General features: G+C 34.9%; 2 protein-coding genes across 2 annotated transcripts; both read left to right on the forward strand.

The window, feature by feature from the left end:
- Window positions 1-628: 628 nt before the first annotated feature.
- On the forward strand, window positions 629-1,956 carry LOC113689366 (F-box protein CPR1-like). Its single transcript, XM_027207150.2, has one exon. It carries the CDS (start codon window positions 680-682, stop codon window positions 1,781-1,783), a length of 1,104 nt encoding a protein of 367 aa, XP_027062951.1. The 5' UTR covers window positions 629-679; the 3' UTR covers window positions 1,784-1,956.
- A 473-nt stretch (window positions 1,957-2,429) lies between these two features.
- Window positions 2,430-10,716, forward strand: LOC113690082 (ribonuclease S-2-like). Its single transcript, XM_027207898.2, has 3 exons — window positions 2,430-2,663; window positions 2,748-2,999; window positions 10,666-10,716. The coding sequence occupies exons 1-3, from the start codon at window positions 2,430-2,432 to the stop codon at window positions 10,714-10,716; spliced, it is 537 nt and encodes a 178-aa protein (XP_027063699.2).
- Window positions 10,717-11,523: the final 807 nt, after the last annotated feature.

An 11,523-nucleotide genomic window follows, 5' to 3' on the forward strand; every position in this document is an offset into this window, starting at 1 on the left:
GTGCAACACTACAATTACCGGTGGAAAGTGAGAATTGGAAATTTGTGGGTGCATAATGAAATTAGTCTTTAATTTTCTTCCCAAGTGTGGACTTGTTTGTGATAAGCATAGATGGTTTTATTTCTTCACATATTTTTTGAGGGGAATGCCCCTAATCTTCAATCTTTTTAATAAAAGGTTTCCAACCAACATTTCTTTGACTTGATATTACCCACATAGCTTAATTTTGTTATTAGATGTATAATAGCACTTGTTATGTCCAGATCGTAGCATGGTCGCACACCTCTCTCCGGTGGCTTTGCAATGTACATTTTTATAAATAAAAAAGTAATTCTGTAGATTTTTTTTTTTTTTTTGACATGAGACCTATATGACATAGAAAAGGTAGATAAGAGAATAAAAATGTGGTTGAAAAATATGGAGGGGGGAATGTAGCGGAGAAGAGGCTAATCCGGCAACAAGCATTTATCACATCAACAAACTCTCCGAGCCAAAATCTACTACACTCATCATAAATGCACAATCTACAACCATTCTAGGCCCCTCATGACTTTTTGAAAAGCTTTCCATAAGACCCACCACTTACTAAAAGCAAAAACCAACGTGACTAGAAGAAAGAAACCGGGAAGGTAGCAGATTATTAGTCTTATCACTTGTGCCATTCACCAAGCGAATAAAAATGGAGGGCGCAAGTGAGATAAATCTAAATGAAGAAATCGTTATGGAGATCCTACTGAGGTTGCCCGTCAAATCATTGATCAAATTCAACTGTGTTTGTAGAGGTTGGCGTGATTTGATCAATAGTCGTCACTTCATCAATATGCATCTCTGCCTTGCGCAAAGCACGGAGTACATAATCGTCAAGCGTTTAAGAGACGAGGATAACAAAAATGTGCTGTCATTCCATTCTCCAGCTGATGAATCTCTTCTAGCTGCAGCCCCTGAATTGGAGCTGCCTGAACTTGATGAAGCTAATTGGCCTCTGCAGCTAATTGGCCCCTGCAATGGGATAGTTTGCCTCAGGGATTTTCATGAAGGAATACATTTGTGTAATCCAATGACGCGAAAATTTCGAACACTTCCTCAGAGTTCCTTTGGCAGCCCAGGAGGATTCCTCCGACAGACACATGTTGTGGGGTTGGGGTTTGACAGCACTATTGACGACTACAAGGTCGTCAGAATTTTTGAATCCTCCCTTTATGATTTTCGAGCTGAGATATACAACTTGAGTACTGATTCTTGGAGACAAGTGGATGCCATTCTGCCACCAGTTATACTTCGCGATTGTTTCGACCTACTTTTCAACGGATTTTTCCATTGGAGCGCAGGCCCGGAATCTAGCCCGCATATTCTTTCGTTTGAGATGGGAGCTGAGGTATTCAAAGAGATCAAGTATCCTAATGGCTGGCTAGGAGAACAAGCAGAACCGCGATCGGTGGAGCACAGTCTTGTTGTTTTAGATGATTCCATGGCGTTGATTTTATTTTCAAGAGGCAGATTGTTAGATAGTGAATTGTATGACAAATCAGAACAGTACATTGAGATATGGGCAATGATGGAATACGGTGTTGAGGAGTCTTGGGTAAAGAAGTTTTTCTTGGGACCTTTTTCAGGAATCCAGTGCGTATTATCTTTTTGGAGCAATGACAAACTCCTTGCAGATTGTTGCAAGCAGTTGGTTTCATTTGGTATCCAAAATGATTCCAAGTTGAAGAAATATGATATTAAAGGATTTTACCTACAACTCGTAATTCTAAAGGAAAGTTTGGTTTCTCTCTATTGAATGTAGTGGCACAAATGCCTATGATAGTTATAGTCTATTTTAGGCCTTGATTAGATTACATTTTTTAGTTTTTCTCATCTGTATGTCTCGATGTCCCGGCTTTGCAATAATGCAAGTAGCTCTGGTTCATACGTTCTCTAGCATCATTAATACAGGGTTTTGGTTTTATGCAATTCGTGTCTTCTTTTGTTCCTATGACATTGGAGAAGAAAGTTTACTCGTGTGCTCTTTAACAAGGTGGCACTCATTCTTGAGCATAGATCATTAGATGAAAAGAGAACTGAGGCTTAATTGTTGAACAAGGATTAAACTGCAGTATTCTCAAGTAAATAATAGTACTAGTTTAGTTACAAATTTAACTTATTTTTGCATAACAACCTCAAATTGTTAAAAATTCTTGCTGAAACTTTATCAAAAGTTATAACTATTCAAGTAATTGCTTTTTTGTGTGACAAATGCATATGATGAATGTGACATGTCCCATGCATGTGCCCTGCCTAACCGTGTAACAATGCCACTAAAAATCTACCCTGTAGCATGACTTTGAGAGACTCTATAAATAGTCTCCCATATTTTACTGAAATCCATCCCTTCCACCTCTAATTGCTCACTTGCAATACGCATTATTCACATTAACAAAGTGGCCATGCTGGCTGAAATGTTTAAACTCTTAATCCTGATACTTGCACTTTGTCCTTCAGCTATTGATTCTTCTTTTCAATACTTCAATATGGTTGAACAGTGGCCGGGTGGTTATTGCCAGTTCCACAGATGCCGAAGAGTTCCTTGGCCAAATGATTTCACTATCCATGGCCTGTGGCCAGCAAACCACACTGGCACAGTGGAAAATTGCAAAAAAACCGGATTTGCTCCAATACAGGTAACTTTTACTACTTATTGAAACTTTAGACACGAGATGTGGATTTATTCTTGTTTACTCTTAACTTCAAAGGATTATTTCCAGGATGAAAACAAATTTAAACAACTGGACTCAATCTGGCCTGACCTTGACCAACCAAGACCAGAATATGACACAGTAGGAAGTCGTGTCCTAGCCCAATCATTTTGGGGACATGAATGGAAGAAGCATGGGACGTGTTCCGAGAACATGTACAACCAGACTCAGTACTTCGATCTTGCTATTAAACTGAAGAATCGATATAATCTTTTAAGCATTTTAGAACAGGGCGGATTATCCCGGGGCCACAGTCATGAAGTAAGTGACGTTAACTCTACGATTTGGCGTACAACTCATGGGACTCCGGATCTAAAATGCCTGAACGACGCTCGAGTTCACCGCAATGTGCCAGTACTGCAAGAGATAGGAATCTGCTACCGACCTAGCAAAAACCGAAGTGGGCAAGTTTCTTTTTCCGTCATTAACTGCCCTCATAGACGTACCAGGACGTGTTATCGAGGGCTAGGAAACGGCAAGATTGTATTTCCGTAATACGCTTGTTCCACTGCATTTTTTTCCAACTGATCCTAGTCTGATAAGAGACTGTCAAGAAATGTTGTGGAAAGTTACTTATATATATGCTTGAAGCATGTTTGGTTAAAGTACACTTGATGATTATGTTTCATAGTGGGGAAGATTGGCTCGTATATTTTACTTTTTTAGGTACTTGGGGGGATTTAATTGATAGTTGGATACACTAAGCTAAGCAAGCAGTATATTCTCCATCTTATGGTGAAAAAACAAATTAAAAAACTTTTACTAGTAACTACTGGGATTCGATGATCACTTAGGTCGGGCAAATTTCAAACAAAATTTCTAACAGGTTATACACTATGCTTATGAGACTTAAATTGTTGGTGTCCTATGAATTGTCATCAAAATCATAGTTTGAGTCAGCGGTGAAGCCAAGATTTCGACTTCCAGAAGTAAAAAATGAAATTTTTGACAATACAGTCTTTAAATACTTAAGTTTTAAAATTTGGAGAGCAAGGACATAATATCATAAATTTTTTTGTGCAAATATTAATTTTGACATTTCTTTTAGAGCAAAAGAGAGTCATGAAAATAATGTCTACTTTATAAAATATTCTCAAGTTTGGAGGGGCAAGTATCTAATATTGGAATAGTGTTATAATGTGAATATTCATAATAAATATAGGATTAATCTTCTATACACTGATAATGTATACACTTTCACTATTAAATGTATGATATATAATCTAAGTTTGAATTTGAAATCCAAACTTTGTATATATATCATACATCCAACCACGATAGTATACATACTGTTAGTGTATATAAAATTTACTCATAAATATAAGATAATTAAAAGTATAAGGAGGCATATGAGATTTTGGAAGGTCTTTGGGGACAGCTGACCCTCCCGAGCCCCACCTTGCTTTCACCCTTGATTGAAATTATACGAAGCAAAAAAGTCTTGCCACTAAAAAATTAAGGGAGAGAGAAGTCACTACAATCTTTACAACTCTCTTAAGTGATGAAAGTTATAAAAGAGATGGGAACATGCAAGATCAGAAATTTTAATTTCTTCCTTTTTTTTTCGTTTAACCTTTAAGAACCTCAATTTCAATCAAGCTTGTTGGATTGTCATACCAGCAAAAATAAAATTTCTACTTCAAAAATATAAATTCGAATATAGCAGTGAATAAGATCGTATCCTTAAGGACTTGATGATTTATTTTCTTGTAAAGTAACAATGAATAAAAATGAAGGATTGGTGAAATATAGCTAAATAACTCAATCAAATAAAGATAATAATGCAAAATTAAATAGAGCTAGATCAGTAAACGACAATTATCTAGTTAGAAGGCTAATCTTCACTTTTGGTTTATCTTAACTTATCATTGATGCAATAATAAAAATGATTTATTAATAAATAGATTGGTTATGATTGTCAATAAACTCTGACAATCTATGTCTCTTTACTATCTTGATAATGACAATAATCTGTGTGATTATTTTCCTTGCCAATTAATTAAACAACCTTAAACAAGCACTTAGGATTTAATTTATTGACAATGTTAATTATTAGAATGGCTATCAATTCTAACCAAAAACATACAAACTCGGTTTAGGTTAGATTATATACTCCCGTGACATAAATTCGAAAGTTTCTACTACAATCAAATCATACCACTCACCACAAATACTAAAACTACCAAATGATTACGGATTTGGTATTTTAGATCACAGTAGACTATTTCAACAATTAAATAGTGATTAATTATTTAATCGCACAAAATAATCATTTTCATGAACGAACAGGAAATATGCAAATACTTATAAATAAATGAAACAATAAAAACAATTAGATCTCATAGTTTTCGATAAACCAAAGTTTCGATTATCCTCAGACTAGAAAAAAAAAAATTAGCCACTCCTCATGATTGATTCGCAGCCAAAAATATGATTAGCATTTATTATTTTAGAGAAAATGAAGCAAAGGATTAATGGAAAATTTGTTTCTAACTAATGACCAAAAAGGAAAAAGGAAGCCGAGGAATAGATAGCTCCTCTTGGCTTTCTCATTCCTTAATGTCTGTGTGTCTAAGGGCATGTTTGGGGTTGTAGTATCTTATTAAAATGTGCTTCACCAATTGAGCATTTAATAAAAGTACTTATTAAGTGGTTAAGTGCTTTTAAGTATATTGTTTGGATACATAATTCAATAAGGGTCCGTTTGGTTGATGGGATGACACATGATTGGATTAGTCATATTGTGTTATCTCATGTTTGATTGCATTTTATAGATAGGATGACACATTCTACCCAACCAAATTAATACTCTATTCATGGGATAAAATAATCCCATGGGGGAGGCAATATTAGTTATCTTAGGATGACTAATAGATAGGATAATACAATTTTAAACTAATTTATCCTTATAAAAAATAAAAATTTATACTCTTATAATTATATAACCCTACTCCCACACAATATAATATGAATGGACTAATTTGCCCCTCCTAATTAATTTTAAAGTTTTTGACTAATTTGCCCCTACTACAAGCATAATAATATTTGGACTAATTTGCCCTTATAAATAATTCAAATTCAACTAACTATTATATAACCATACTCTCACACAATAATATGATAATAAATGGACCAATGAGCCCCTACTAATTATATTAAGATTTTTGACTAATTTGTCCCTATTCATTATTTTAAATTTTTGACTAATTTACCCCTATTAATTAATTTAAATATGCTGGCTAATTTGCCATACTAATATCATAATAGAAGGACTATATTGCCCTTGAACTAAATTACCCTTACTAAGCTTATTGTCTAAACCAAATTCTATATATATACATAACCTTATCAATTGGGCTTTGAAAATGAGAGCTTCAATAAGCTCAAGCTCGGTTTGAAGGAAAATCTTCTATATTAGCTTGAGTTCGATTCATATAAATCTCTTAAATGGGTTAGGTTTTAATCAATTTAACTTTACTTTGGCCAAAACTCGGCCTATTATTTAATTGAATTTCAAATTTTGGTTCAAAAACTTGGTCAAAATTTATTTTTAAGTGTTTGAATGGGCTAAGTTTAAGTAAATGCAAATTTTTATATATCAAAACCTTTGATTTACTTTATAATTCTAAAGTTTCAAACCACTCTGTTTTAATAAAGCTCTAAGGGATAATTTCAAAATCCTCCCTTGACATTTCTAATAATTTCACTGCCCTCTCCCGAAGTTTTGGAAATATCACTTACTTCCCCTATAAGTCATTTGGGTGTGATGACCCCACCTTCTCTTAGGGTGTATCCTAGAAATTAGCGGACCGCATGCTTGGCTCTCGCCAAGGCTCATTTATTAACATTAACTTTAGAGATAACATTTCACACTAATCATCCAAATATCCATACTTACTACTATACTATCAATTCCAAACAAAAGTTTTAGTCATTACAAGATACAAAACAATTCTTAATAACAATATATACTCTAAGTTGGATCTTTCATAATCTTTCTAATGACATTTGTCCATTCTCCAAACTTCGACCCCTATAAGGAAAACAAAGCTACATGATTGAGCTAAAACTCAATGAGGTTCAAAGGTATACGATCAATAACATTACAAAACATTTCTTGAGCATAGCCGACCAGGAGAGCAATTCAATAGAGTAGACATTCATTTAAAAGGATACAACTTCTTCTCACTCCATCATTCTTTCCCCTTATAACCTCTAAAACAATAAACAGTCCCCGTCAATCAATTAACAGTTCAATAATCTCCACTCTTCTCAGTAATACTCGAGTATACCATTCAATTGCTCAAGGTAGCCAACCGAATCGACCAAGTCCTTTACTGGCTCGACTAGATTAGCTTGCCAAGGCCTAGGGCCCAATTCGGCCGAAGTGATAAAGTACACTACAGTCTACAATCATTCATGCACAATGCAATGTTCATTCACCATGATATCCATTTCAAATCATTAAGGCAGAAGCGATTATGTACGCTTTAATCCTTTTATCAATAAAATTTCAAAAGTAAGCAACACCATCAAATAATCATGCACATGCAACTTAAGAAACACTCACCCTAATCAAAACCAAGTTATTCTTGAACCTCAGAGTTGCTTTCTAGCTCACTGCTGCCCCCTGAGACAAGTTTAAGATTCTAAAGTGAATATTCAATTTATATACAGCCACTCATCTTGTGAGGACCCGTAAATTTCCCGTATTTTATATTATTTTATTTTATTTCCTCGCATGCATTTTTCTTCGCTATACCCTATTATATTAATTTTCTAGAGATTTTTATGAGTGAATATAGTTTATAAAATCATTTTTCTGGTATAAGTTAGTTTATATTAATTTTGAATTGTAATAAGGACGTGGGACCCGCTAGTGCAGTTAGTGCGATAAAATTTTGACCACTAATTGAAGTTTTGTACTAAGGAATATTATTTTATAAGGTGTTAGGAGATAATTAGAGGTTAGCTAGATAGATTAATCATTGGGAGAAAGAAGATAAGCTTAAACCCTAAAAGGTGCCAAGTGTCGCGACCCGATTAGAGTTGGACTTTGACCAACTTCCTTCACCTTTACTAAATCAAGAATTTTGACCAAAATTCCTTTCGTTTCCCTTCTTGCTTGGCCGGCCATTGAGAGAAAAAAACAAGAGAGAGACTTCACTTTGTTCTTCAATTTCTTGTCCAAATTTGGAGTTTCAACCGATTAAATTGCAAACCCTTCCATAAAAGTGTTATCTAAGGAGGAATACAGGTCTTGGTGGAGTGATTCTTGTAGAAGAAACCCTAAGCTATCAACTTTCCAAGGTAAATTTCCTAGAAAATTCCTTTTTGCTCTTAATAATTGCATCATAGTGGTTTAGAGTTGTTAAATATGTAGTTTTGTGAGAATATTTCATAGTTTGAGGTAGAGTTATGTAAAATTCCAGTTTTGTGGTGAAATTTCTGCTCTCATGTGAAGCTTAAGGGTTGGCCATGATTTATTAGCTTTGATGTATGGAAAACCTTATGTTTAGGTGCTAGTTAACTTTGCCTAAAGAAATTTCCAGCTTATGTACTTAAATTTCAGATTTAGGGTTTCGAATTTGGCCTTGAAGATGGTTGATATTGGAGCTATCAATTGGCTTTATATTAAGGGTGTTATGGCCCTAAAAGAGTATGTTTAATGTTTAATGACTGGTAATTTGTATGTGCAATTGAGATGAATTGGTGGTTGTTTGTACGAAGGAAAAATAGAGAATTTAGAGGGAGGTGCTGTTGAATTTTCTGCAGGAACCCTTGAGCAGTCTTGGGAAAACTACTATATCTTGAGATAGAAAAGTCAGAATTGAGTTCCGTTTGTTTTGAAACTAGATTCAGAGTAGTTTCTACCATCCAAATTTCATGATTTTTCTTAATTCCTAGGAATATCTGTGATTTTTCAAAATTAACTGAAATTGCATACCTGTTCTGTCTTTTGCTGGATGAAGCGACAACTTGAGGCTCGAATTTGACTGACTTGTGTTCTGAATCTTACCATAGTGTATTCTGGAAAGTTGTAACTCTTTGAATCTATTTTCCAATGGTATAAATTTTATCAATTTTGGAATTAAGAAGCTTGAGATATGATTTTTCAAATAAGTGTTGCGCAAAACTGGAAAATTCGATTTTCCTAGAACTGGTCTTACTATCATTTCCCACTTCAAATTTGGAAATAGTAAACCATTGTAGGTAGGGTTTTGGGGAGAGGTGAAGGGCTTTGAGGTCGTTCATGTCCCTAGGACCAACTACTACCTTTTTACTCAAAAGTTACATTTTTATCTCTTTGCATTTGTAGTTCATTTGAATAGGCATACGACTCGTAGTCGAGCCTCACTTGTGCGTTCCATTTGCTAGATTTTGGATGTGGAAACCTCAATTGTTTTACCTATGTTATTCTTAAGGTTTCATGGTGATCAAAGCTCTACTTTGGGTGAAAAACTTTTGAAGTTATCTTTGCGTGAGCTGGTGAGTGTACCACTCTCCTCATTTGTTGCTTAACTTGGTTTCTGTACATGCAATCTGTGATTTGAATGACTGTACTATCTGTTTATTCTATTTGAGACGAGGGTGTACTTTATCACACTCGTTCCCTTGTCTGTATGCCCATTTACTGTGAAAATTTGAATCTGTTATCTGTGCTTAATCTGATGTTGTTTGGACGTTGCATCCAATGACCTTTCTGTGACCTCTGAGCTCAAAACCTATGGCTAGTTACTCGAGTTGAGCCGGCAAGGCCCTGGTCGATTAGATAACGAACCACAGTAGTTTGTTCTAGGAAATCTTTGGGTATTGGAGACTCTGGATTTCCGGTATACTCGAGTATTACCACTTCTGTTTTTGTTGAGGTGTTCGGGCCCGGTAAGGGGTATGTTTGGTGGATGGAATTTGGTGTAAAGTGAGATCTACAGACATGGTTGTTCTTCATACATTGACGGTGGATTTGGATCAAGTACTGCAATAGGAATTTTGGGCTCCTGAGAGCTACCGGTATCCTTTCTCTCTAAGGTGTTTGTTCATTCCTTATTTGATATGCATATGTGACTAATTGAATATGAAGTTCTATGATTCTTGACTGCTATTATTTTGGTACCTCATTGAGCGTAAGCTCACCCCCTTCCCGTTATCTTTGTTTTCCTTATAGGGGACAAACTTTGAAATCATGGTTTGGAAGAAAGGGTCGAGCTAGTGTATATGTTATTTTGTTAAGCTCTTTTGCAACCGAAACCCCAATTGTATTTTGAATAGTATGAATACTTTGGCTTGTACTTTAGTTAATTGGTTCAAGACTCCTATGTAAATATATGTATAAGTGTTTAACCTTGTCTATTAAGTGTATTTATTTGAGATGTTACGCTTCTATGGCTTTGGTGAACGTTTCATGCAACCATTGGACAAGCGGATGAGCGCGGCATTTGAACAAGGAAAGAAAATTTCTGCGTTTATATTACAGTTGTATTCAAATATCTGATATTGGGATCTTGTAAGTTCTAACACTTTTTCAATCACCAAAAAGTTGATCTAGTTCTCAAGGTGCTCCAAAAAATGTGAGCTTGTGCTCAATTGAAGGGAAAAAGTTTAGGTCATAAACCTCTACAGATGTTCAAAAGTTGGAAACTCTATTTTTCTTTGTTTTTTCAGAAACTCGATTGAAACAGATTCAGCTCCTGACTCTCAGATAAATGTGCATCTTCTATTTCTTGGAGATATCACTAGAAACTGAGTACCATTATCTGTTGAAATAGTACCAGGTGTTTTACGTTAGATGACTTGTATATATAATATAGTGTTAGCTGAGTTGGTCCATTCAAATTTAGAATGCAACATCACTATGTCATCTGTTGATTACCCCAGAAAACCTCCGAATCATAATTTTTTTATTTAATTTCTTCTTAATTAATTGCAGGTGGTTCTATATCCATTATTGCTGCCACCTGATCCTGGTGGTGTGGCATAAGGTGTAATATGAAATAGAAAAATATTTTTTGCCATTACTCATGGACTATGAGATTTTTAGCGTCATCTAAGAAACTAGAGAGTTCTTATTCTTCTTCTTTTTCTCTCTTTTTTTTCATAAAACAAGACAAAGATTTCATTAATTGAAGGAATCTACTATTATGGCAGGATACAAAATGTGAGGAGGGAAATTCCACGTAAATTTTCCTAACAATCTAGCTTGCTTTGATTGATTACGTAAAAATGTGCATAAGGTCTTCCCCTTGAGCTCTACATAAGAGGGCAAATATCTTCAAGTTGAATTTGCCTCTGATGAAGGCGAGTAATAGGAAGGCAGAAAATCTTTGCAAGCCCTCCAAAGAAAGACTTTAATTTTATTTGGTAATTTCAGGTTCCAAATTTCAGCCAAACTGAATTGTGATTAGAGCTAGATTCCACCAACATCGGGATACTTGAATCATCAATAAGATTCTGATTCATGGCCAAATGGTAAGCACTCCGTACATTAAAGTGTCCCAACTTAGTATAATGCCAGACAAACTTATCCCGACTCTTAGAATACGCCAAAGGAATGGACTTTATAATCTCAACTTCATCACTCCAAAAAACAGAATCTACCAAATCTTCCTTCCATTGACCAAAATTCCAATCAATCAGATCTGAGACCATAACAGGTTCATCCCATTTTCTCCTAGTGACAATTGAACCCCTTTTTTTTTTTACCAGTTTTTTTATCTATTCACAACCCTTGATAGGGTGTATTTTTATTTGTAAATTAGTAAATATTTTTTCCTTTTATTTTGATCCA

Source organism: Coffea arabica, chromosome 5c, assembly GCF_036785885.1.
Source record: "Coffea arabica cultivar ET-39 chromosome 5c, Coffea Arabica ET-39 HiFi, whole genome shotgun sequence".
NCBI lineage: Eukaryota > Viridiplantae > Streptophyta > Magnoliopsida > Gentianales > Rubiaceae > Coffea > Coffea arabica.

Bases quoted from the DNA above. Each gene is read 5' to 3' on its own strand.
- LOC113689366 (XM_027207150.2), top strand. From the start codon at position 680: ATGGAGGGCGCAAGTGAGATAAATCTAAATGAAGAAATCGTTATGGAG.
- LOC113690082 (XM_027207898.2), top strand. From the start codon at position 2,430: ATGCTGGCTGAAATGTTTAAACTCTTAATCCTGATACTTGCACTTTGT. The intron at 2,664-2,747 runs GTAACTTTTACT...GATTATTTCCAG, and splicing joins CCGGATTTGCTCCAATACAG to GATGAAAACAAATTTAAACA. The intron at 3,000-10,665 runs GTAAGTGACGTT...AATTAATTGCAG, and splicing joins CCCGGGGCCACAGTCATGAA to GTGGTTCTATATCCATTATT.